The sequence below is a fragment of the Centroberyx gerrardi genome, chromosome 15 (genome assembly GCF_048128805.1).
Source record: "Centroberyx gerrardi isolate f3 chromosome 15, fCenGer3.hap1.cur.20231027, whole genome shotgun sequence".
NCBI lineage: Eukaryota > Metazoa > Chordata > Actinopteri > Beryciformes > Berycidae > Centroberyx > Centroberyx gerrardi.
The window spans coordinates 15,317,689-15,345,240 of NC_136011.1; the positions used below are offsets into that span (position 1 = coordinate 15,317,689).

At 44.7% G+C, this 27,552-nt stretch overlaps 1 protein-coding gene across 3 annotated transcripts in view; it reads left to right on the forward strand.

The window, feature by feature from the left end:
• tet1 (tet methylcytosine dioxygenase 1) overlaps window positions 1-27,034 on the forward strand; it is a 31,021-nt gene extending 3,987 nt beyond the window's left edge. Inside the window, exons 1-11 of one of the 3 annotated variants that reach the window (XM_078288747.1) lie at window positions 11,469-11,496; window positions 17,440-19,723; window positions 20,314-20,404; window positions 21,214-21,307; window positions 21,475-21,683; window positions 21,798-21,948; window positions 22,291-22,380; window positions 22,535-22,672; window positions 22,831-23,007; window positions 23,134-23,278; window positions 23,493-27,034. In XM_078288747.1, coding sequence (XP_078144873.1) covers window positions 17,485-19,723; window positions 20,314-20,404; window positions 21,214-21,307; window positions 21,475-21,683; window positions 21,798-21,948; window positions 22,291-22,380; window positions 22,535-22,672; window positions 22,831-23,007; window positions 23,134-23,278; window positions 23,493-24,619 — 4,461 coding nt within the window. In that variant the 5' untranslated portion in view covers window positions 11,469-11,496; window positions 17,440-17,484 and the 3' untranslated portion in view covers window positions 24,620-27,034. Of the gene's footprint in view, window positions 1-11,468; window positions 11,497-17,439; window positions 19,724-20,313; window positions 20,405-21,213; window positions 21,308-21,474; window positions 21,684-21,797; window positions 21,949-22,290; window positions 22,381-22,534; window positions 22,673-22,830; window positions 23,008-23,133; window positions 23,279-23,492 lie in introns of those variants that run through there. The other 2 variants (XM_078288745.1, XM_078288746.1) reach the window with 2 other exon arrangements.
• The last annotated feature ends 518 nt before the right edge of the window (window positions 27,035-27,552 follow it).

Sequence of the window (27,552 nt, forward strand, 5' to 3'; positions counted from 1 at the left end):
GTGGTGGCAGTGTGTGTGTGTGTGTGTGTGGGTGTGTAATTAAGTTCGAGCAAGATGTTTTTATTCTGTGCCGCTGAGCGGCGTTGTGAATTCGCAACACACTAGCACCCAGGACACTAGTCGGAAGGTATTTTTCTCAATCAATATTAAGTCTCTGTTTACTGTTTGCTTGGAAATCTTTATTAAATTAGCTTTAACTTGTTAGGGCATGGACCTTTATGCAATAGCATCATATTCATTCAGATTTTGACACCAAAAAATTAAGGAAGAGAAAGAAATGAGATTGTAAAAAGCAACAAAACAAGCTCATATCATTTAAGGACTAACTACTTGAAATAATTATGAATGTCATAAGATTTGATCAGCAGATATACTGATAATGTTTGTGACTATGGTACTTCATTCATAACAGGTTCATATAGAACGCTAATAGCAGGAAACTTTTCATTCATTCTACTAAGTTGCTGACAGCAGCAAAGCTACTACATAATGATGTACATAGTTCAGTGGTGTCCATGTGGCTGGGCGCAGGGTTGCGTGTGCACGACTACGACAGTGTGTGTACAGTGTGCATGTGGTCGTGCGGTCGTGTGTTTGCGTGCATATGTGTACTGGCAGAGTCCTCGGTGCTGTAGCAGTGGCGGCAGCAGATTAGGGCTGATTATATAACACCTGCAGTATTAGTGGGGACCTCTGTGCACTCTTACTGAGTCTAAGAGGGGGTGAGGAGGAAGAGATTAATGCCGGGCAGAGATTTACAAACATATTATTTGGAATGCCCTAAAATGTGGGTCAGTGTGGGGGGGGGGGGGGGGGGGGGGGGGGGGGGTTGCATGACGGGGATGCAGTCCTCCTGTGGGGATGGCTCAGACTGAAAGGCTCATTCATTTGTAGCTGGGACTTGTGATGTGCCACAGTGTTGTGCGGTGTGTGTGTGTGTCTGTATGTGTGTGTGTGAGACTGCATGCGTGCGTGTGTGTGTGTGCACAGGCATGTGGAATTGTCAGAGAGAATGGCAGACAGAAGGACAGACTGAAGGCGAAATGAGGGAGCTGAAAAGTCACTGTCATTCAAGCAACAAAGGCAGGTGTTGTTGTCCTGTTTTCCCTTAACTGACATCACATTGGCCTTCACTAATTTATAGCAATGCTTGTATGTGTGTGTTTCTACGTGTGTGTTTCTATGTGTGTGTGTGTGTGTGTGGTTTGAGAACAGGTTCTCTGTTTGTTTGGTTCTGTGGTACTGCAGGGGTGGAGCCTGCTCTGCTTGCTGCAAGCTATCACTGTCAGGACAACTAACATCATGCTGAGCTGTAGGTCATATCCTAAACTCCATCCCTTACTTTATTCTATATGCAGAACAGCTAGAGCAAGGTTAGCTCTTCTCATGTATTTGAGTGAACAACTAGATAAACCGCAATGTTGTGTGTGTGTATGTGTGTATTTAGTGTGTGTATATTCACTTGCTGGCCAGTCTCGCCGATCAAGCTCACACACCCTTCTTATGAATGTTCCCATCATCGTTGTCAGATTGTGAAAAAACAGGGGCAGAGGCCAAATAAATTTGTTCATGTAGTGGCATGTGGATTCAGTTCCCTTTTCCCATAGTGATCTACTAGAGTTAGCGCTGCTGTGAAAATGAAGCCCATGGGGTTACATGGTGCGTGTGTGTGTGTGTTTGTGAGAAAGTGAGGGACCGAGGAGCGGGCACAGTGAGAGAAGGTTCACTCCAAACATGTCTGGTTTCACTCAGGTTTGACGGCCCCCTCGTGGCCTCACCTTGTACTGAGCAACGGGGACAAGGCTGAGACCTGGCCCTGAACACACACACACACACACACACACGCACACACACACGCACACACACACATATACATGCACGCACACAAGCAGATACACGTACACACACACCAGAAACGATACACTACAGTGCATAAAGGGCCAAAGCTTCTGTATTTGTGTAGTGAATTTGACCAAAACAGTCCAGACTTGTTGAGAGTATTCTAGGCTGCATAACTGACTTACTTTCTAATTGGCTAGCTGTGGAAACATCCATCCATCCAATTCAGTGTGATGCTACTGCAGTGTGGATACTATACGGTCTATGAATAGTAACTCACATGCTTCCAACCAGCCAGCCAGCCCCTCCTGCGTACTCATTCATCTCCCGCACTTCTCCCAGTCCTCCCTGTTCTGCTGCAGTGCACTTGGCAGAGGAGTAGCCCAGTTGAGATAACAAGTGTGTCAGCAAACGCTCGCCGATCCCACAAACAGCACTCTCTGGCTGGTAGGGAGGGCCGGCAGCCTGGCGTACCCAGCGGTGACTGTTTGCCTTGGCACTGTTGCCGTAGAATACAAACACAGTACAACAGATAGTCAAAACTGCGTGTGTCTGTATGGGTGTGTGCGCGTGTTTGTATGTATGTTTGTGTGTATTTGTGTTGGTGTTGTACATGACAGTAGGTTTTACACAGCTTAGGCTATAGCTCAGGCTAGCATACAACATTACACCCTTATGCCTCACAATTGGAACCAGTTTAATGTGAAGTGAGACTGGTTTGTCCTCTGAACTCTACCTCCCCCTCTCTGATCAGACACACTAATGGAGGTCTGCAGCACTGATGGTTACCATGGTGACCCCATTGTCTGGTGCTGACCTTTGACCCGCCACGGTTGTCTGACGCAGTATTCTCAGGGTTCTAATGAGGATTAGTGGAGATAACCACTAGACACACACACTACTATGGGTTTAGGCCTTTGAACTCAGTAACCTACATCCAGGTAATCAGGTTACACTAGGCAGGTTATCCTGTGCGTAGTGGGTCAGGGACGGGCTAGGTTGTCTACAAGGGTTGGCCAGCTTCTGCACTGCAAAAAAATATCTGTATTAACAAGTCATTTAGTCTCGTACAGAGTGTAACAATTTTATTCTTCAAAAAATAAGTGAAAAAATCAACCAATTTGGTGGGACAATTTCACTTGTTTCTGATGCACAACAAACTTCTGTCGATACTTGTCCCCTCTCTGCCTCGTTCTAGTCTGTGTCCCACCTGCTACATTGCTGTGTTGCTCCACCGAGGCAGGATATCCTTAACAAATAATCTTGACCTCCTCATAACCCACCACCCACTTCCTCCAACTAATGATTGACCAGCCAGACAACCAATGGCAAAGGAGAACACTCTGAACGCTCTGTGTATGGTAACAGCAATGTATGGAAAGATATTTGATGAAATTAAGGTCATTCCTAATTTTCTGTTAGTGAGTCATTGCAGTGATATTACAGTGTTATTCAGCATCATATGAGCCTTTAAGAGGTATAGAAAGTTTTTGTTCAAAATGGCCCATTGCCAACATAACTCTAGACTAATTAGCTAGTGAGCAAAACATGATGGGTTCAGTTTATCACTGTATACTCTGCCATTGAGTAAGAAATTCTGGCTCTCTTTACTAAAAATGAGGACAGGTTCCCCCGCCAATGCGTGTGGGCAGGCTGGCAATGAGCTCAAGGACACACACACACATGCACACTTTCTCTCTTTTTCTCTCTTCGTCACGCAAACATGTGTGGGACAGAAGGGGGCTGAGGTAGCGAGGAGTGCGCGGAAATCGTGAAATGTCAAAGGCATTGCAAATGTTTTAACACAGCCAACTCAGTATGACCAAGCCGAGTGCATTGTGCTTTAGCCTACTCTTTCTCCTCAGCCTTCTCCTCTTTCTCTGCACATAGACACATTTTTATTGTATGGGCTTGCCTCTGATTAGGGTTACTTTTGTACTTTTTGTTAACTCAGTCCAGGCCAAGCAAAATGTATCACAACCCTGTGAGGTAGTTATCTGTAATAGCTGCAGGTCTTGGGAGTGGCCCAGCAAAAGGCTCTATGGACAAGAGGAAATGTCTATTTTATTTGATTTGGGGCTTGGCTATTTGGCCGCAGCCCACTATACATTAGATATATGGCCAAGCCTGTGCCAGATTGAGGGCTTACATCCACCCAGAGACAGTGATTTAATGAGAGGGACTCTGGCAGTGAAAGCTCTGCTCTGCTCCACTCACATACAGCCTGTTTGCTTACACTCACATTGGGCTGTCACTCACTTACAACCCTGTTTCTTCAACAAAGAAATGTGTAGTGTAAACACACAGAAACTGTCAGGATTTTATGATATCACCCAGCAAGACGCCCTCAGAGCTAAACGCCAATACCATTAATGCTCTGCTCCTGAGCCCTCTGAGGTTCTTTGCATCTGTGAGTTTGCGCCGTGTCCTGACTGTTGCACAGCCTCTAAGTCCCTGGATAAGCTTTGAAGTCGTGCCACTTGGTTTCTCTGGGTGAAAAGAAATCCTCACTTTGCCCCCCAAAAGAAATGCCACTCAAATCCTACCAAGGGCACACAATGGTCCCCTTCTGGAGAAATAGGAGCTTATTCATGCATCAAACTCAAAACAGGCCTACCTAGTTTAGAATATAGCTTACACCTGAAGACGATAAAAACTGCCTTTCATTTTTCAATTTTTTATGCTCCCTTCTGACATTGTTTATTAATATCCTCCACCCCTAGAATGCTGTCAAATGAGTTGTAAATGAATACATGGCCTTGTTGATTTTTTTGCCTCGTCCATTTTTCTCTTTGTTCATCATTCTTTATCCTCTCTGTCTGTTGCTGTCACCCGGGGCTCTATATGCGGTCACACTCTAATGCACCACTGCTGTGTGTGTGTGTATCTGTGTGCACACACGTGCATTTGTGCGTGTGCGTGCATGCATACGCACGTGCAGTCATATGGCCGACATGCTAACTCAGCATGTTGGGAGTACGTTAGCGCAAACTTGAAGTAAGCCTTTTCCTGTCTCATTGTGAGCAGCTTTGGGGCCCCAGGCTGCTGTGCACAATGTGTGTATATGTGGGTTTGTGGGTTTGTGTGTGTGGGTGTGTGTGTGGGGGGGTGTGTGTGTGTGTGTGTGTGTGTTTTTGTGTGTCAATGTTGACACAAACTGATGGACCCACTCACCTTGCTCTATTCCTCCCAAGGTGAAACACATCTGTCACTGAGTGTATTAGCCACATTTCTTGTGAGTGAAAGGCAAGGCTCACCACCACAGAATTAAGATAAGATAAGTTTGTACTTTATTGTCCGTTTGCATGGAAATTTGTCTCATATCCATTGACCAAAAACAATAGTTACAGACACACCGCTAAAAACATAAGACAAAGCTAGTAGTGTCACACAATTAAAAGAAAATAGAACATAAAAACATAAAAACTGTGCATAAGTGTAATCATTAAGACATTCCCTCCATCCAGACAGGTTTTACAGTTCAACACCACCCTGACACCCCCCTTCCACACACACACACACACACACACACACACACCACTAAGACTTGTTTACTTAGTTACATTACACAGTTTGCAACCAGTATTGAAGACAACAGAGGATGGCCTACTACTCTATGTGGGAGTTAGGAGTGACCCACTGTCCAATCATGCTGACCAACCACTGTCAGACTTAAAATGAGCCCATGTGGGTTTAGGGTGTGGTATTGTGTGGTGAACTTTTCCTTCCAAGAGTGGGACTGTAGTGTGTTATGTAACACACTCTGTGTTTATGTGTGTGAAATGGAATTTTGAATGTGAATCCGTTGTACGTCCCTAAAATAGCCTCATAAATGTGTTACAGACTCTTAATATAGCAAGTGCAACGGCCACAAATGTACGTGTGTGTGTGTGCGTGTGTGTGTGTGTGTGTGTGTATGTGCGTGTGTGTGTGTGTGCGTGTGTGTTTTGGTTGGGTGTTTGAGTGTTGAGGAGGCAGAGAGTGTGTAGGAGAAAGTGCAGAAAGGAAAGGCTGTTAACCAAAGTCTTCAGTCCACAGATGTGTTAGTTTATTAAAATAGTATGAGCAGCCCATTGGGTCTGCTGAACATGAGCCATCCATACAGCTGCCTCCTCTCAGGTAACAGGGACTTTACGGCTCTTCAAGGTCCTCTTTAAGAGAATTCAGCTTTCATACTTCCTTGGTCTGGCTTTGTAGGATTCATTTGCTAATATTTGCATCTGTGTGTTAGCACATAGATGAGTCTGATTAGTCTTAGTCTCTAACCACGTGTGTGTATGTGTGAAGCTTTCAAACTCTAGCTACTGTAGTGTATTTTTGTTGGTCTTTTGGGCTTTGACAAGAGCACGAGGTGTGTGTGTGGGTGTATGTGTGTGTGGACTGGATGACTGGATGGGGACAGGTCCAAGCATGGAGTCATGTTTTCCCATTTTCCCATGGTTGTCACCACTCACTCCAGCACCCCCCCACTCCAACTCCCACCCCCACCCCCCCACCCCCCTGATCCCTGGCTGGGATCGTACAGCCAGCTTTTTCCACCACTGACCCTCCAGCATCCACACCAGAGCGTATTTCTCTCTGAGCGTGGAAGGTAGGTAACAGAAGGAAGAGAAGAGGCAATAGAAGAGGAGGAACTCCCTCCAACTACAAGCCAACACACTGCCCTTTATCAGCTGGCTGACACAAGGAATTGTAGCTTTTCCATGCAAATGAGAGACAAATTTACATTACTGTTGGCACTAATGGCGGCAATGACAACTATTGGCATCAAATGCGTTTGGCGCAGCTCCAGCACTGGGCCGGTCTCGGTCTCCAGATGTGTCTGAGGCACTTTACGGCTGTGCTGCAGAAGGACTTTCTTTACCTCGCGTGCTCACAGAGCTTAGGATGATTAATGTACAGACTACTTGCACCTAACGAGAGCCGGGCAGCTCGTTAAAGTGTAAACATATGGGTCACTTTAAGAGCCGGCAATTAGGGGTGTGGTGGAATATTGTTAGTGGATGTGGAGTATTTTAGGATGAAGGAGTGGAGCGGCTGCAGGAGGAGGAGGAGGAATGATTTAAGGATTGAGAGACATTATGAGGAGCACACAGTACAATCCATGCTTAATTTTAGGCTCTGACTTAATACAAAGTGAAGCAACACATGTCTCCCATAGAGGTGTACTAGACATATTGGCACAGTGAACGGCACACTTTATGTGATGAAGATGATAGTTTAAGACTGTGGAACATAATTTTAACTGTCTTCAACATTCTTATACCTGCCTTGAAACCAGTGAATCAAATGCTACTTTGGGTCAAGGAGTGTAGAGCGACCTGACTAAACATTATAATGGTACAACCAGGAGGAAAACCAGAAATTGTTTCTGTTCACTCAGGTTTTGTTTACACAACACACCAAGGATGATGTAACAGTCTGACTTGGAAATGTCTATGTATCCTCTCAACTCAATTCAATTCTTCAGTTGTAGTTTGAAATTGAGTTTAAAATCTGCCTTAATGCTAACATGGTACCTGCCCAAGTGCTTCACCAGGACATGCCCATTCATGGTTATATGGCAGCAGTACATGCTTCCAGGTGGCAGTTGGTAGGTGTGTATCCAACACAGGCTTTTTTTTTTTTTGGTTTAGTGTAACCTGTTTGACAGTCCAGTTTGCAGACCTCGCCTAAAAAGCCAAACCTGTTCAGACTAACTGACAGCTCACGTTCAGCCATGTGTTCATAATAGGATACGTTGGTATTTTGTTGACACATGAAAATATCTTATCTTGTTTATAAGTGAGATAAGCTCCTTCCCCAGTAGGAAAGCTTGAATAAAATACCAGGGATATCAGAGGCATGTATGCACCTTAGAGCTGTCCTGTTGTTTTTTTTTCTTATCTCAGTTTCCATAATAATATTTAAAACATTATGCTTTTACATATTCATGGCCAGGATATGAAGATGCATATAAACATCTCATCTCAAATATTACCTCAACCAGGATATGAGCTACAGTATTGTCCGTAGTACTTTTGGCATGTAAACTCATTTAATGTGAATATTCTGCTCACATCCTGATGAACAAGATCTGTCTCAGCAAAACCTCCAAGATGTAATAATTGCAGCCTGAAACAGGAATTGCGGTACTTCACAGTGATTCAGGAACAGGTAAGGCGTGTTAGGCATGTGTAGCCGAGTGTATGAGCTGTTCTGAAATCACTGTTAAGCATGACCTCAAGTGGCTTGTTGCTTATATAACACAGTGACACACTACTGTAACAAGTACAGAAACTGTACAGACCCACGGCGACTCCAATGCATATTACAGCACATATGGTCCCAATAATCCTTTTATTTTTTTATTTTTTTGGAGATGAAGGTACCATTGGCATACAGTATGTCAGGAAATTATGTTTGAGTTATGAGTGAAGCACTGAATTATGCATGTTAAGGTAGGTATAACTGATGAAACGAACGCTCTAAAAGTACATATGCTTCAACTTTGTGGATATCCATAGTGCCCAAGTCCAAATAGATTTATCCTGGCCATTTGGGGGATTTGGAGAAATCCCCCAAAATGGCCATTTGGAGAGCTACATCTACATGGATAGGCTTTATAAATTCTACATCTGTAGGCATCAGCTTGCTTTGTGTTTGAGTTGCGGAGAATAGGTTGTTGCAGTGAGGTGGGAGCTGTTCTGGTTCTGAAAGTTCTGGAGAAACATGGTTTTGTTGGGATAAAGGTGGTTCCAGTGCATCACATATGCCTGTATAGTATATTTTTTAGAGTCTACAGCATTGTTGGTATTACAGTGTGTCAGGAAATTAGTTGTAATGCACCACAATGCACAACCTATTTTTGTTTAGCACATTTAGGAAAAATAAAGAAGTGGTGTTGGCTATTCTTGTTTGTGATTAGAATCAGCAGGTAGGCTAAATCTTCACCTAGCTCCTTAGCTTTAGCTAGTGATATGGTATCTGAATTATCTCTTTAAATACAGCTGTCCAGGCTGCAAAAAATGAAATAATTTTAAAAAACATTTTAAAAGCCATTTACACTCACTTGCCCACAGCAGTTGCCACTGTCAATAAATCCTTATGAACTTTAACTGTTTGGCTTTGTACTTAGCCACTGGTTTTGGAATTGTTGCCGAGAGACTACCTATACCATGCCCTACAGGAGGGGAGCTGATCTGGTTTGAGAAGTTAAGTTTGCTGCGGCTGACTGATGAACTGACTGATGAACACTGATGAAAACAGCTTTACCGCTGTGGGAACGAGACCGCAAATGTTTAACATATCTTTCATTTTTAAGCCATTGTACCATTATAAGTAGAGCATTGTATTTAAATCAAAATACTAAGTAAATGTTATTCTTGTGCCAAACAATTGTTGAACAGCAGCTAAAACAAAGTGGTTGCTGCACGGTTATTATACACAGTAATTATTGGTTAGCGCTATTTAAATGAGCTGTTATGCGGTCACAGGTGTGTTTATTGGGTAGTTTACAATTGCTTCGACGTGACTCAGGACAACCACAACTGAGGAGTGGCACTATCCCTTTTAAAATACACATTTGATTACGATCCACTGGCTATAATATTGGCCTATCAGATTTAATATGATTCTGAATATCTTATGATTTTGCTAGATCAATCAATAATAATTGTGTCTCCCAAGATATCATGACATGCTCGTGCATTTGTTTTGTTCATCGTGATGTCTGAAGAATGGCATTTGTAATAGTACACTGATATGTTTTGCATTGTTGTGCCTGGATTAAGCTGCATGCACTCTGTGTGCACAATCACACACACACACACGCCTGAGGTTGGTTACTGGAGTGTTACAGACAGGCACTGGCGCAGGCTGCCTTCATTTGTTCCCTTGTCCTGGTGTGACCTCAGCCTCATTGCCACATGGTTGTCTTTAAAAAGGGGGAGTACTTTACTCTCTCGTAAAATTTCTCTCTCTTTGTCTTTTTCTTTCTCTCTCTCTCTTTTCCCTGACCACAGCCTTTCCTCAGGGAATGATTTAGAAGGAGAAAAAACATTTGGGGTGGATGAGAGAGAATGAGAGGAATGGTTGCTGAGACAGAGTGAGAGAAGGAATGGTATGGATGCTCAACATCCTCTTCCTAGTTCCCACCACAGGCTCCCACAACATGCATGGTTCCTGTGGGAGGCAGAGGTGCTGCAGCAGATCTGCTGTGGGCTGCTGCTGTACAGATGCTGCTGCTGTGCAGATGCTGCTGCGTTCTATGGTTCAAAGAGAGTGACATGGCATCCCAGGATACATTTTGGTTAGTAGAGGACAGACACCAGCACTTCATAGTAACTCTTATGATAGATCATCTGTGCCTCTGGAAATATATCTCTTCTATTTTGTTTTCCTTCTCAATTCTTTATGGACATGATTACTTTTTTCACTCTTATGAATTGAGGATGTTCACTAAGAACATATTCTTATTTATATCAATACATGGAGTAGTTGCAGAGGGAGGGAGAGGTTTACACAAACACACAGTCACACCTGAGAGTTGTCCAGTTCTACAGTTTTGTAAGGTTGGATACTGATCCTCTGGAACAATGCAAGAAGGGGTTTAACAGTATTTTTGGAGGGAGGAGAGATCACTTTCTCATACATTTTCCAAGTCCCAGTTTTCCCTGTTGGCTCAGATTTTCAAATTCCCGACCTTTTGCCTACAAGCTTACTTCTATCCTCAAAATGTGGCCAGTTTGTTTTGCCATAGCCATCCATGGTGGCTTCATTAATACGTTTTGAATGATTTGCGATAGGCTACATGAATAAAAGATAATCACATTCAAACTGTTTTTCTGACAAGCTACCGATGATTCAGAAACAATCTAATTAGCGAGCTCCAAATGGAGTGGCTTCCACTGTGTTGGTGAGCTGCATTAGGGGTTAATATCTCTGACTCAACTCAGTCTCTCAGTTCATTTCCTGTGATCCAGATCCGGTGTGCGTGCAGAATCCAGTCCACAGCTTCCCTCCAATCCGTGTGCGTAGGGCTGGAGTAAAAAGCCCACATAGGGGATCCTTTGTTTAGGAGAGTCTAGGCATGGAAGATAATTTACAAGCCGCTAAGGTCCTCACGCCATTGGCTGATGAGGCTCTGTCTGCGTCTGCGAAAGGCATCCCGTATGTGTGTGTGTCTGTACGTCTGTGTGTCTGCCGTGAGTGTGTGCGCGTCTGCTGTAGCAGCACTTTGCTACAGCGGCTCACAGTCGCCCTAGTCATGATACCCGGGAGCTTGCCCTGCACTCGGCTACTGTAGCCAGCTATTCTTTTGAGGCTGAAGGAAGCAAAGCAAGATGGCCACCAATACCTTTTAGGGATATGCTGCCTAAACTGGAGGGGCTTCCTCCGAGGACAGACAAGGTAAAGGCAGCTGGAGCGTTCACCCTGGGGTCTATTGTCTAGCTGCAGATGGGTCGGCTACAGTACGGCTCATCTAGAGGTTATCCTCTGCTGTCTCTCCCTCTGCTATCCCGGGTTTATCTGTGCTGGAGCGCTTTATTTGGAAGCTGATGTTATTGTTCCTACTGAATCACTGAGGACCTCGGTTTCTGTTTGTGTTTGGCTTGTCTTTTCCAGGTGGGTTACAAGGACGTGGCCAAATCAGCAACAAAGAGGACAGTTTCCACGGTAACAGACACCCCTCTCCTTTTTACCCCTTGCATGTCTTTTTTAGCCATTGCGGTGTATGAAGAGCCCTTGTGCTTCCCCTTTCTTTTCTTGCAGTGTTTTGGACAGCCATATTTCTGCACCTGCTGTTTTCTGACTGTGGTTAGCAGAGAAGTGGAGTGCTTGTAATCCCTGGGTCGTAACTTGTAATTTGGCAGGCTTTACTTGTTTGGCTGCAGTTGTAATGGTATTATTATTGTGCAGTTAGTAGAAAAGGTCCTCCTGTTACTGATGCAGTCTCAATCTGTATAATTTTATAGTTGATTGAGCTCCGATTCACGCTGGGGCACTGCGAGCTTTGTGGGCATGTAGCAGTTTTAGTAGTTCTTCCAAGTTTATTAGGTTTATTGCCAATTATAAAGCCCACTTTGTCACTGTCTTCTGTTTAATGCAGCGCGTTTAGTGTGTCGACTGTGTGATGTTGACTTCAGAGCAGACAGGAAAAGTACGCTCTATGAATGAGGCAAATACTCGCACATGTTCAGAGAAACACACACAAAACACGTACACGCTCAGCCAGGAAGGAAGCATGCTTTTTCATGGTTTTATCTTAAGAGCACCACTCCGCGTTGTGCGATAGAGATCCTAACGGCGGCTGATTTCTGCGTGGCCGCGAGGAACACGGTTGAAAGTTACTCAGGATTTAGCCTATGTGTTTTTTCTGGGATATGGGTGCGTTTTTTGTGTCGGTATAGGCTAAGCTGTTAGACAAAACCTCAACAATGAATCTGCAATGAATGTGGAGCGACCTGTTTTCTGTTGGAGTGGTTCCATTGAAGACAAGTCAAGAGTTCGAATTCAGGTGTGTATGTATGTGTGAGGTGTATGTGTGTGTGTGTGTGTGTGGTGTTGAGTTAGGGATGTATACTCCCTCCTTGGAACTTCCTTGGAAACCCATCTCTCTTGAGAGGGTTGTTAGGATTCAAGCGGCAGTCACACTTGTGTTGCTAGGGTAGGTCTCTGAATGTGTGTGTGTGTGTGTGTGTGTGTGTGTGTGTAGGCGTGTGAAGCACTTACCCTTCAGCTACTGTAGCCTATTTTCTGTTGGTCTTTATGGCTTTGACATGAGCAGGAGGTGTGTTTGTGTGTGTGTGTGTGTGTGTGTGTGTGTGTGTGTGTGTGTGTGTTTGAAAAGAGAGAGAGAGAAGGGACTGTGTGCTCACCAAAGAAAGATTTTCTCAGTACCATGAAGTCCAGTGTGAGTCATTTAGATGCCCTGAGGCAGACACAACAGCCCAGCACAAAGACACAGCCCTAACACATCACAGACCCTGCCTCTCCAGAGACCCAGTGGCAAAATGAGCGCACATGATTCTGCATTCACATCCTGCATCAGGCTCTTCGTTATCACAAAGCTAAACGTATCAGAATTAAGAACAGATGCTATACTTTGATGTCAGCTTTGGATCTTAAACACTTAGATGTACAAATGTGTGTGCTCACCAGAACACAAACAGACACGCACATACAGACACACACATGCATATACACACGTGTCTGGTGCAGTGCTGGAAGCCAGCCAGCGCTGCTTTGTCATTGAAAGCAGGTTATTGTGACAGACACACTGCCTTTTTCCCCTCTCTCTTTGCTCCCCATCTCTTTCCCTCTTTCTCTCTCTCTCTCATTTGAACATCGGGGTGGCCCATTTCCACATGCTGTGTGGAGTGGGTATCTCAGCCAGTTGCAGCGGCAGCTTAGGTATTGCCTCAGCCTGTGCTCCAACAATCTGTTGCATCAGCGGTGTGATTCTCGTAGTAAGGCAGAATCCCGACAGCAGTGGAGAGTGGAGTGGAGTGAGGGGGAGAAAGTGAAATGGATCAGAGAGGGATAAGGAATAGCACAGTGAAAAGACATGGTGGTGAAGCAGCTCCAGCATATTAACCAGGTCTTTGATACAGTTGGTCCCAACATTTTATCAATCATAAACAGCTCTCTAGCCACTACTTTCTCTTCCATTTAGACACACACAATAGTTCAACCTTGTATGTATCTTGTATTTCAAGCAGGGTCCATGTTGTTGTTTGTTGGTGTATTTTTTGTATTCCCGTGGATAACCGGCCAACTGTAGATGATGTGAGGTTATATCAAGATAGCCCAGCTATAATGGACTTATGGAAAAATATTCAGCTATCTACAACATCTACAGTGAATGTCAGGTTTTGATGGCAGTCCCTCAGAATCAAAGAGCAAGAGCTTCTTTCTAGACTTATCACTTTTGCATTGATGTTCAATAATCATACAGCGAGAAATCCATCATAGAAAAGGCCATTAGTCAATAATGCAATGCAGCCACAAAATGTTCGATTTTGACTCTCACTTTTTCTTGACTGGAAAAACATTATCGCTATTGCTCTCTCTCCACCCGCACATGTAACTCACAGCTGAATGCAACAAGTTCACGCGCATTTTCTGGGGGTTGTCGAAAACTCATTCTGGTAAACGCTGGCAATCACTGACTGAAATAGATGAGGCAGGCTGAGGGCAAGAGGGTACACCAAAAAAGTAAATTACAAAACTTCATCACAAAATAACTGCTAGAATGCATTGAACATCAGAGATTGATGATATATAACAGTGAGAGTATCCAAGGGTGTATAAAAGAGTCTTTATCCATCAGCGCCCAATGTACTGTATATAAATCAATCTCTGAAGTGTTATCAAAAGATCTTGAGAAAGTATATTTTAGCCCACTGATATTGTTTTTAAACAACACCATTTTTGAAGAATTTCAATCTGGTATTAGAGCTTTACATAGCACAAAGACAGCCCTCGTTAAAGTAACTAACAGCCTTCGTTTTAACAGCAGATGTAGGAGATTACTCAATTTTAATCCTCTTAGACCTCAGTGTGGCCTTCAATACCATTGATCTTCCAACTTTAAAGTCACATTGAAATGAAAATTAGCATTTTTAGCTCATTCTAACTATCAAACCATATACCTATTTGACAATTTATGACAAAAAAAGGCAAAAAAAATATTTCTTGTATTTTTATAAAAAATTCCAACCAATAAAACCATCACAGATTTTTTGACAATTCCGCCCCTCCACCCCTCCCATCAAATAAAACTGCCCTTCTCTCGCTAACTGATATCTTATTGGTTTACACTTTTGAATGTCCCGCCCCAATATCCTGTTTCAACAGGAAATGCATCACATTAAGGAACCAAGATGCCCTCAAAATGTGATTTCATTGTGACTTTCCTCAGCAACCATCACACGTGGGGTGCCACAGGGCTCAATTCTTGGTCCAGTCCTTTTTTCAATACATGCTCCTCTTTGGCAATTGACACTCAAAACCACTATCTCCATGATATCAAATGCTGGATGTCTCTTTTTACAACTTATGACAGCATATATGAAATTGTTTTATCTGGTCCTCCCAGCTCCAGAAGCAGGATTCAGATCAAACTGTCTGCCTACATTAAATCAGTAGCAGAAACTTGGGCGTGGTTTTCAACAGCAGTCTGACTTCTGAGGATTGTGTTAAGAAGGTAATAGAAGATGGAACTTTCAGATGAGGAATATATCAAAAATCAAGGCACTTTTATCCTCAGCCGATTTTGAGGTCATTCATGCTTTCATATTGTATTGTTTAGACTATTGTAACTTCCTTTACACCTGCCTCAGTCAAAGGTCAAACTCTCATCTTCAGCTTGGACAGAATACAGCAGCTAGGATTTTAACTGGTGCTAAAGGAAGAGCCCATATCACCCCAATTTTAGCATCTTTACACTGGTTGCCAGTCCGTTTTAGACCTGATTGTAATATTTACTTATCACTTTTAAAGCTCAGCTCAGCAAGCACCTTAGCTGTTTTGCCAACCTTTAACCCCCTATGAACCCGAGCGCAGCCTGAGGTCTGGCGGGGCTCCTCTGTTGGTTCCTCAGTCTAGACTCAAGACCAGACCGGGCGTTTGGCATCAAGGCCCTTAGACTGTGCAACAACCCGCCTGAGGAACACTAGCTAAATCAGTATCTTATTTCTTATTTCATTTGGCCCTTGTTTTATTTATTTTTATTCCAGTTCTGGTATTTCTGGTATTTCTTCTGTTTTTATGTGAAACACTTTGCATGTTCTGGTTTTAGATAAATGTTATAAAATGTTTATTAGTGATAGTATTAGTATTATAATGCAGCAATGTAGCTCAGTTGAAGTCTAATGGAAAGAGAGAGAGAACAAAGTTGAGCGGAGAGTCTTCCACTGTAATTGACACTCAAGTGTTCTGTGTTTGGTGTGTGGGTTTAGAGGAGTCTGGTTTTGTTCTGAAGTATTGATGCTGCTTAATCTCGATGTGCCGGCTTGGATGTAGCGCGGCGTCTAGCTGTCCTGCTGGGAAGTGTGCTGTAAAATGCATAACGACAGTGGTAGTGGTGGTGGAGGTGAAGTTTAATGGGAGTTCAAATGAGGTAAACACAGTGATGAAGAAGCTGTCAGCCACCTATCTCCAGCCCCGCCTGCAGTTATTCTAGTTCATTAGTGTGAAAACGGGATGTATCTCATTCACAGACACGTACACACATAAATACACAAACACACACTCATGCAGTACACACACAACTCACACAAATGCACACACCCTCTGGCTTCTGCAAACGAGTTTTAGATCCTTTTGTCAGCTGAGTCTTGGCACACTACGCAGTGTTTTTATCTTTGCCACGCTGCAACATTTTTTTAATCAGTCTTCCACCGCTACAGGCCAGACCATTAGTTTTGAATGTGTTGCCAGGTTAAATCATAAAATAAGAAGCGACTTGGACTTAAGTTGATCACATGCTCACTCAGGACGACGAAAAATAAAACTAGGAGGGCTTTTGTGTACTCAGTAGTAGAACTTCTGTATGTAGGCTAGACTTATATTAGGTTAGTCTTGGGGTCAGTGCTCTTATTGGTTTATCATGCAACATGTAAACTACACTAGTTAGAAACACTGCAGTAGAAAAAATACCTTCCTCACAGCACCAGGTGGCTAGCCCTGATAAATTGCTTTTCTCTCTGTTTCTCTCCAAAATATACACTCTCCATCTGAACTTCCATCTCTGCTTCACTCCCCCACTCCCTCATATCAGCTGATCCCAAGACCTCTAAACTTTTTTCATTCTTCCTTGCTTATGGAGCGATCGCTATGATTCTCTGTCCCAAGACATCATTGTGGGTCTATGGTAGTGTGTACTCAGCGTGGCCTTTGAGGGTGAGGGATCAATATGTCAATACTGGACCTTTGGATGGCTGTAGCTCTGCTGGCAGTCAGTTTCTGTTGTAGCTGAAGGGTCAAGCTCTGCTGAGGCTCTGCCATATCTGGATAACAACTCTGTTGGGTTAATCACTCACTTAACAATGCACATTGGTTAACATGGCAGGGCAGCTGCATGAATTACCACGTGCTTGCGTACACACACATGCACACCCAGGCACACACCCACAAACCCATACATACTCACACACACAGATACCCACACACAACATGTAGGCTAGATGCCCTCAGTGACCCCCCGGCAGTGACGCAACCATGAACTGTGCGTGACTCCAAATGTTTACTCTTTGGCTCTCAGCTACCTGTGGGGCTACGGCTCTCGACGCTCCGCAGCTCAGGCAGGAATGTAGTCCTGATTGAAGCCTCTTCCGTGAACTAACATAGTTAAACATTTTATTAGCTCTGTTTAGAGAACGGTTTCTGCAAGATTTATAGAAAGCAGATTCTTTGTTTTCATACGCCATAATATTTTCCACAGTCTTGTTAGTGGCTGCGCTGGAACACATGCTCGTGGCATGCTGGGAGGCAATCTGTTGTGCTGTGTGCCGTGACTGTTTAGAACACGCTGAATCACTGTATTCTGCCAGCGCTTGTTGAGTCACATCTCTCTTTTTGTTTCTTTCTTCCCCTCTCTCTCTCTCTCTGTCTCAGGTGGTTCCAGAAAGTGGTTCGGTAAATGGCAGAGGCAAGGCACAGATGGACGACACCCATACGGCAGTGGAGGAGGATGAGGGGGAGGAAGGCCACATACCTCACACACACTCTCCACCCATCACCCACTCGCTCACCCACAACCTGGCCTCAGACCAAGGTGGACGGCCAGCACTTATCAAGAGAGAGCCCGGGCTGGAGCAGACCGGCAATGCACTTCACCAACACTCATGCTCTTCTGTGACTTTCCAGAATGGTTCTGTTGAGAACCTGACAAACGGTGCTAATATGACTGCTGGATCACACTCTGGTCCGAGGTCCCAATATCAAAGGACTACGATGGTGTTAGAGCCTCAACGGAGCATAATAGCTACAGTCCCTAAAGGCAGCTCTGAGAATGGACCCGAGGCTCCTCCAGATGACTTGTCAGTTCCACTAAAGAAGATCAAGCTGGAGGAGCCGTGGGTGTGGACCACTGAGCAGGCCACCACACAGCTGGGTGGTGAAGATGAGGTCTGCGAGGACCCGCTGTCCACGCTGGCTGCCGTGGTGTGTCTCTCCATCACCGAGAGGAAGGGGCTGGAGGAGAAACTTTTCGGCTCGCGCTCTCCCATTCTTCGCTCCTTCAAAACAGAGCCACCAGACTTTCACTCTGTCAAAACAGAGCCAGAGGACTTGAAGAGTGACTTGTGTCAGAAAAGCACTCCTGTCATCCTGCAAAAGACTCTCCAGCCGATCAAAAGTGAACCTCCTCCAAGTGTCTCGCTACCGAGTGTGCAGTCTTTGGTGGAGCAGAGGAATCTTAGTTTTGATCAGGCTATCGCTATCGAGGCCTTGACTCAACTGGCAGCTATACCTCAACATACCCCAGGGTCCATCAAAGTGGAAAGTAAGGGTGAACATCCTGTTTCTGTTACCGCCCCGCGTACAACCTCTAATATAAACACACCCCTGCAGGAGGCCAAACCCACAGCAGCTATCCGCTATAACAAAGTCTCGGTCATCAGCTCACCACTACACCAGACGTCAGTCATACGCCCTCCTGTGGCCAGACAAGGGAATGTCATCCAGTGCTCCCGGGGGCCTGGCTCTACTGCAAAGCTGTCTCTACAGGACCTCTTAGAGGCCAGCTCAGACGGGGATAGAGCACCCTACCGCAGGGCAGAGCAGAGCTTTGGTTCTCACATTGTCAAGTCAGAATGCAGCTACAAAGACCCCAATGACATGGAGAAGAAGTTCAGTAAAGATCCTGAGAGGTTGTTTGGGGAGGACAGAGAGAGGATTGTCGGTAAAATGAGGAGGAACAGAGATGAGGAGGAGGTGGCTGCTCAGCTGGCAGACCTGGCCTTCATCATCCAGTCCCGCCACAGCCAGCAGTCAGAGAACAACCCTCCCAAAGGAACGCCTGTGTCAGCCATCAAATACAACTACAACTCCCAGCTACCCCCCAATCATAAAAAGACCATTGTGAAGAAAGCAAAAACCACCCCCTCCAAACCTAGGAAGAAGAAAAGCGAAGGACTAGAGGAGGGAATCAACCGCAGGACCCCCCTCTCAAAACGCACACCCAACGGCAAGACGCCCCACAGGAGCAGAGGCCAAAAGATTCTCCCCCAGGGGAAAACAGCGCTGCACCACAAGAGGAACCTGTTTCTTCCCCAGGCCCAGATTGACCTGAAGAGATACCTGGCTGAGGCTCAGGAGGAAAGGAGGCAACTCCTGTACCACAGCATCACACACAATCCAGCCCACTTAGGGCCGCAGACTCAGAGCTACAACACTGCTCAGTACCCAAGGATCAACCACATTCGTGCTCAAGAAAACCAGCCGTGGTCCCTTTCAAATGGTCCGCTCCACCACCACAATCCATGCAATGGTCACTCTCCAGGACCAGGACAGGAGTGTGAAAGGCGTTTGTTGTCTCAGGTAACGCAGCCCTGTGGTGGGCTGCAGCACGGTGCTGATCCACACACCAGCCCAGCCAACCCCGGCCTTCTCAGCCACACCGCTGGCTTCCACGGTCTGGCCAACGGCTTCTCGGGGGCTCGGCAGTCCCCTCCTCCAAGCCAGCAGGGTTACTACAAGCTGGAGAGGGCAGGACCTGTCACTGTCTTGTCCACGTCTACTGATGGGGATCTGGACCACTCCGAGGAGTCAACTCCAACCAAGAACGGCGTCAACAGCTTTCTGGAGTCTCCTATGAGTTTTCTGGACACCCCAACCAAGAACTTGCTCAACACACCCTCCAAAAAACTGGCTGATCTTCCCTCCTGTCAATGCATGGGTGAGTCATGGCTACCTAACTGGTGTTGTTTTTGTTTTTAAAAAACATTCAGTGATTGATTTTTTCTTTGCTGATATGAACTGCACTTTGAAAACTGCCACTTTCAGAACATTACAAGGCCAGAGTTTCTGCTTATTACCAAAACACTAATGGTAATAACATTGGATACATTTTACTCCACTTTGTGACTGAATCTGACCTGAGAGTTTGCTTTTGAGTGAGTAACATTGCCAAGTTCTCTGCCCTGACACTGACTCTCATTCTGTCTTTCTCTCTCTCACACACACACATACACATAGGCAGACACAGATACACCAACACACACAATTACTGTATACACCACATTTACATTTTAAGCATTTAGCTGACACTCTTATCCAGAGTGTCTTACAAATAGTGTGCAGTTAGGGTTTAAGTGCTGCTGCTCAAAGACATATCAGCAGGGCAACTGATCACAGGAATCAAACCTGTGGCCTTCTGGTTATGAAACTGGTCAATGAAACCCCTAGGTCATCATGCTGCTTGAAGGACAAGTACATAATCAGTGAAGTTGCTGCATTACCAAATAGGTCTTTTGTTTTTTTCCACAGAGCAAATCAGTGAGAAGGAGGAAGGCCCGTACTATACTCACCTAGGGGCGGGACCCAGTGTCGCTGCAGTGAGGGAGTTGATGGAGAACAGGTAGAGTGACTGCTACTATGTTTATGCTGTGTGTCTGTTTATGTGTGTGTGTGTGTGTGTGTATGTGTGTGTGTGTGTGTGTGTGTGTGTGTGTGTTTACTACAAACTATGTTGAGAGTCTGGTAGTCAACCACAGGCCTAGTGGAATGGGGTGGGGTTATGGCCAAAGAGTCTGTCATTAAAAGGAAACAACGCTGAGCTAGCTGTATACACATACACACGTGCACCCGCTGACTCAACCATACACGTGCACACACATACAAACACACACACACAGTCACACACACAGACACACACACTCACACAGCAAGTTGAAACAGGAAACCCCCAGGGCTGAGACGAGGGGCCCATCAACCTAGTTTAAAACAACTTGATGTTTACGGTTCCTCTCATAGCCACACTTAACTGATCAAAATATATTTACATTCTACAGTTAATGTATTTTTCACTGAGGGTATTTTTCAAATGCTTTTTAATCAAAGCATTTCTGTATTTAGCTCACATGTGAGGAGTCTTGGGCACACATGCAGCGCATGCCAGACTGATTTTCACAGTAAAATTAAATTATATGTGTGTTGAACAGTGTGGACTGCTGTGCTGTGCTGTGTTTACATTGATTGATTACTGCAGTCTGTGCATTTTATTGGTTGCAGGTGTGGGCTCAAATGTTTGATTTGTTAATGCTGCAGGGTTTGTGTGTTGTCAGTTGTCCTCAGGTATGGGTAGTAATGCAACATTGTCTCATGTGTCATATGGTGTATAGTGCAGATTTTTTATGAATGCTCCTCCTATGTGTGTTGTGTGTACAGGTATGGTGCTAAAGGGAATGCAGTAAGGGTGGAAGTTGTTGTGTACACTGGGAAAGAAGGCAAGAGCTCCCAGGGGTGTCCAATAGCTAAATGGGTAAGTGTCTGGTGTTAGTTTTCCTGTTAGTATCTTGTCCTGAATATGTCCACAGTCTGTTGATGTGAAAACATCTGCTTCTCATACATGTTATAAACCGTGTTTCTTTGTGTTTGTTTGTGTGTGTGTGTGTGTTTGTGTTTGTGTTTGTGTGTATCATCTTCCAGGTGGTCCGGCGCGGCAGTGAGGAGGAGAAGCTGCTGTGTCTGGTGCGGCACCGGGCAGGGCACCACTGTGAGAGCGCCGTGGTAGTTATCCTCATTCTGGCGTGGGAGGGAATCCCGCGGCCCGTGGCAGACCGCCTCTACCAGGAGCTCACAGAGACGCTCTGTAAATATGGCTCCCCCACCAGCCGCCGCTGCGCCCTCAACGAAGAGTGAGTATCTCCTCAGGGATTTGCTTTGCGCTGACCCTACTGTAACCTGGATAAGATCTGTCTCACGTTCCTCCTCCTCTTCATCTACCTTCCCCCCCCATTCCTTCTCCACAGTCGTACGTGTGCGTGCCAGGGTTTGGACCCCGACACCTGCGGGGCTTCCTTTTCCTTCGGCTGCTCCTGGAGTATGTACTTCAACGGCTGTAAGTTCGCCCGCAGCAAAGTGCCCCGCAAGTTCCGCCTGCTCGGAGACTACCCAGAGGAGGTGAGCGGGTGGTCATCTTTCACAAATCCTAGTAGAAATCATCCTTTAGAATCTCAAAGAATTCGTCTAGTATGTTAGAAATGTGAGATGACACAATATTATTCAGTATTCAGTGTTAATTGCAGTTTGCATCGGCATGTTTCACTGTAGCTCTGCACTTTCAGTTATAATATAGGCTAATTTTGGCCAAAAAGTTGCCTCCCAGTGGCAAATGTTGGTTATGACAATTACAGCTGTAGGTGTAAGAACTCTAATTCTAGTGAAATTTCTTGAGGTTTTTAATATCCAACTATGTTTTTTACCCCTCATCTTTAATTTGAGCATTATTTCTTCTTATTTCAGGAGGAGAAGCTGGAGAGCAACCTTCAGAATCTCGCCACTGACCTCGCACCAGTCTACAAGAGACTGGCTCCAGAGGCCTTCCAAAACCAGGTATGACACATTAAACAGCTGCCACAATGACCTCTCAAAGTTACTATCTCCCCTATGGCTTTTATTTTTCTGTTTTATCCATTGCTTCATTCCTGCAATCTGTTCATTAAAAAAAACTATTGTGAGTAGAAAAACTCTCTCACTTTTTGTCCAGGTGGAACAGGAGGAGGGAGGGAACGACTGCAGGCTGGGCTGGAGGGAGGGACGTCCTTTTTCTGGGGTCACAGCCTGTGTGGATTTCTGTGCTCATGCTCACAAGGATACTCACAACATGAATAACGGCAGTACTGTGGTAAGCAAGCTACTCATATGCCACCATGCGGTCTGCTTTTATATCATGTGACTGAACGCTCCCCCAACCTGTTTCAGAGGATATTGGCTCTCGAGGCATTGATTGGATATGACCTACCGTTTGGTTGACTTGGACATTTCGTCTATGTCCAATTGCAGGTTTGCACTTTAACCAAGGAAGATAACCGGGCGGTGCGTAACATACCAGAGGATGAGCAGCTCCATGTTCTGCCCCTTTACAAGATCTCTGACAGGGACGAGTTTGGCCACGTTGAGGGCCAGTGGGCCAAGATCCAAACTGGGGCTCTACAGGTCCTGTCTGCCTTCCCCCGAGAGGTGGGTTTGTAGAGAGAAAAGCAGCTTTTAGTATTTTTGTCAATGCTAATATACTGTTTTTTTTATCCACAAATTATATATATGTCTCACATTTGAAATAAATGATCAATTTTGTGTAATCATCAGGTGCGTCTGCTGGCTGAGCCAGTGAAATCAGCCCGTAAGAGGAGGCAAGAAGCCCGTTTGAAGGCCCAAGCAGAGAGGCTGGAGAAGAAGCTGGGGCTGACCCCCCTCACTCCTGGGAAAATGAAGAGTGAGACTCCCAACAAAGGTGGGAAATCCAAATTACTGCTAGCATTGATGTTTGGCTATTTTAATACGTAATAAAGGTCAAAATGTCTGGATGGTTTTTGTTTGTTTTTTATCGGGTTATGAATATAATCATACACAGTAGATTTGTCTTGCTGCTTGCCTTATATAAATGTTTGAGAAATAGTTACATAAACAGAAGCTGATGTATTTTGTGTGTTTGTTTGTGAATTTAGGCTTCAAAACCACTTCTGCAGAGCAGTCTCCCACGTTCAAAACAGAGCCACAGGCCTACTACAGCTCTTACCGACTACCGCCCAGACCTGCCAGTGTTGGGAGGTATCTACCAGAGCGGAACCAAGCCAGCACTTACAGCCCGAGCACCAGCAGCTACCCCACTCCAGGTGCGGGGGTCACCCCAGGGAGGGAGGCCGTCTCCCCCAGCCACCCTGGCCTGCTTGGCCTCCAGTACAGACAGAATGGCTCAGCTCTCAATTATAAGACAATGAGCGATGCCATGAATGGTTACTCTCCAGGGTCCGGTGACCAGAGTGTTCCCAAAAGCCAGTTTGTGGACCCGTCAGATCGTATACCTCCCCATAATGCCCTTAGCGACTACCCCCACACGTTCAAAACTGAGCCCAGCGAGGTGCACTGCCCTCCTCTGCACAGACCCTCCCCCAGCGAGAGCGCTCCTCCCCCCTCCTCCTCCTTCTCCCCTCTACCTACCTCCGAGGGCCTCTACAGCAGGCTCAACGGACTCCACAGGGGTTCGGGGGAGGTCGGGGCAGAGGTCAGGGGTCACGGCCTCGCGCCTCTGTCGTCTCTCCCCCTGCCCCCGCAGACGCCCCCCCTCGAACCGGAGGAGGTTAAGCAGGAAGAGGTGTGGTCGGACAGCGAGCACAACTTCCTGGACAATGACATCGGCGGAGTTGCCGTGGCGCCGTCGCACGGCTCCATCCTGATAGAGTGCGCCCGGCGGGAGCTGCACGCCACCACCCCGATCCTCAGGCCCAACCGCAGCCACCCCACCCGCATCTCCCTGGTCTTCTACCAGCACAAGTCCCTGAACGAGCCGGGCCATGGCATGGCTATGTGGGACGCCAAAATGGCCAAGCGGGACCGGGAGAGGGAAGAGGAGGCCGAGAGACTAGTGATGGAGGAAAGCCAAGGAATGGGGAAGAGGGGGAAAGGAGCTGGAGGTGTGGAGCTGGAGGGGGAGGAAGAGGAGGAGGCGGAGGAGATGAGGAGGATCTTGAAAGTTCCTACCCGTCAAGCATGGACTCTTCCACGGGACGGCGTCATCACCGTGTCCCCTTATGCTCTTACCCAAGTCACGGGCCCCTACAATCGCTGGACTTAGTCAATGTGTTACACACACACACACACACACACACACACACACAACATACATGCACACACACACACACACACACACACAGAGAAAACTCCTACACCCTGTGCTTCTGCCTTACCTCAATTCAAACTTCTACTCTCATTTTTATATGTCATTTTCATTGTGCTTTTCTAATATCTGTTTATTCACTTTGTCTTTCTTCATCTCTGCCTTCGAAGTGATGAGGAAGACCAAAGTTTGTGGGCTTTTTAACTGTGAGTTTTCGGTGTTGGTTTTTATTGTAAAGAGATGGTGCTTTGAAGCATTTAAAAGACATTTTTAAACTGGTTTTATATACATGATTAAGAACAAAAAAGATGTGATTATTTATTCTGATCATAACAATTTCTATTTAATTTCTGGTGTAAGCCTGTTTACTGCAAGATTTCTATGTTAACCTGCATTATGTGTTGGCGCTCAGAATTTATGTTGTACAGTAGGTCTATGCTCTTTATTTCAGCCAATGGTTCTCTTTTCATAAGATGAATTTTATTGGCTTACACATTTGTGCCATTCTCACTGTAACCTTTGTTAAGCAAACACATGACATCACATAATGTAGAAAACAAGACTAATATAGTGCATACATTTACTACAGATTATGTCACATGTAGCATTTTGCTTTTCCTTCTGCTGCCTCTGAATCCTATTGGCAGTTGATGAAGGAAATGCACTTCTTTTTGTTTGTTTTTTTGTTTGTTTTCTATAAGTCTGGATGGTTTGTCTTTTATTCACAGATATGTATGGCATATTAAGAAGCACTTTTTTATTTTCCAAAACCTAACTTGAAAAAGGTCCCAATCCATAGGCCTACGTATGTATGTACAGACAGAGATATATATGACAGTTGGGCGTGAAACCTCTTTTCTTTTACAGTATTTCTGCATTTACCTGGTTTCTATTCTTTAATTTGATTGAGCTACAATTAAAGAACATGGCATACATATCTAATGAAATTCAGTCTCGTTCAATACTTAGCATAATGAGGAATCATGAAATGCTGCAACAACAAAGTGCTTATTATTGCCGGCACTTAATTTATGTTCACTTTCTGGAAATTAATTCAAAGTGTTTAAAATGTCTGTTTTCATGGGGCACAAGTGAAGATCATAGGATTCAAATGTTTTCAAAAATTTTGACTTACTGTACATTGTAATGGTGCTAATGAGACCTCTGTTTTTTACAGAAATCACAATGTGTCATCTATCTCAAAAGAATATTGCCAGTATTGTTGTATGTCCATGCTCTGGATATGAACACGCGACTATGTTAGTGAATGCTAAACTAACTAAACTATTTCTTCTTTGCCTCCTCTCTGCTTTTGGTGGAAAACCACTCATACACAGCAGTCAGATCCCACTCAGACGATATCCTAAGATAGTTTTCGGGGTGCTCAGTCCTTGTGAAGACTTTGTTTACAGATTGCTTTTTTACAGGGTCTGAATAAGGCAAACAGGGTTGGTGTCAACTCTTGGTGAATCAGGATTTTTTTATTACCCTTGAAAGAAAAGCTATAGACATTTAAGAACGTTTCAACATACACTATACAGAAGTTGAACTGGTACTCACCCTAACACTGGTGGCACAACATTTTCTGTGAGAAATGTTTTGGTCTTTTAAATACTTTTACTTCCTTTTGGTGCTAATAGGACAAGATGTCAAGGTGCATTCACTGACTTAACCTGGTTATATACTGCAAGGTGATGGCATGGTGCTCTTTGCATACTCAGCACACACTGATCTGCTATATGATTCCATACAAAGGTAGTTTAGGCATTTCTTTGCATACTTACTAGGCTGACACCAAACTGCAACGCATTGGTATCCTGTATCCTGAATCATTTGTCGCAAATACAAATAAAACGTGAATTATCGCAAACATGTCCATCTAGAGTTGAAAAGTCTTCCACTGATAACCAAACTCACCAACCATTCTCAAATGGCTGTAATTTGGGAAAATGTGTACAACACACAGTCACCACACACACACATAATGCAATGAATGTAAACAGTTTCAAGTCATCTTTAGGTAGGACGTTTTGAACATCACATTCTTTTGATTTACTGAGAATTTCTCGGTCCACGTCACGCAACTACATTGAAAGTCTTTGTATCAACGAGGAACTAACAAGCACCAGCATTCAAAAATCTGAGGTTTTTATTAGTAGAAAAATGTGTAAATATGTATGTGAACCAGATTGTTTTTACTGTACTGTTAATGGTGTGTAGACAATGGATGATCTTGCTTATTTTGAAACTGAATTACTGTATGTTGCTGAAAGTATATCCATTTTAGACTTGAGAAGAGACTAAATTTAGCATTCCTTTTATGGATGGCTGATCTCTTTCGGGATTGTGAAATAAAGTCATATTTATATTTTGGACCTGATCATGATTTTCTCTATTCTTTGCTGTTGGTGTGTGTGTGTGTGTGCGTGTGTGTGTGTGTGTGCGTGTGTGTGTGCGTGTGTGTGCGTGCATGTGTGCGTGTTTGTGCAAGTGTGCATGCATGAGTGTGTGCAAGCCTGCATGTGTTCAACAAGATGTGGTGACTCAGTAATGAGACCATGAATTAGCTTATTAATATTATAGCTCACTTCATACACTTCAATACAGACAATGGGTGGGCATGTTATAGTAGCCTAAGTATCCTCTGATATGAACTGATGTGTCATATTTTTATAAAAAAGAAGAAGTATCTATATCAGGCCGAAGTGAACACGCTTTTCATCTGGGTCTCATTTGAGTCCTCTTCTATAGGTTCTGTCTTCACCTCTGGCCACACATGGAGGTGGTTTACTGAATTTGCCTGAGCAGCATGTGACTCATTGCTATTGAATTTCAACTCAGTTGTTTAGACTTTGTCCTCTTAATGTCTGGGTGTGAATCACTGCTTGTTT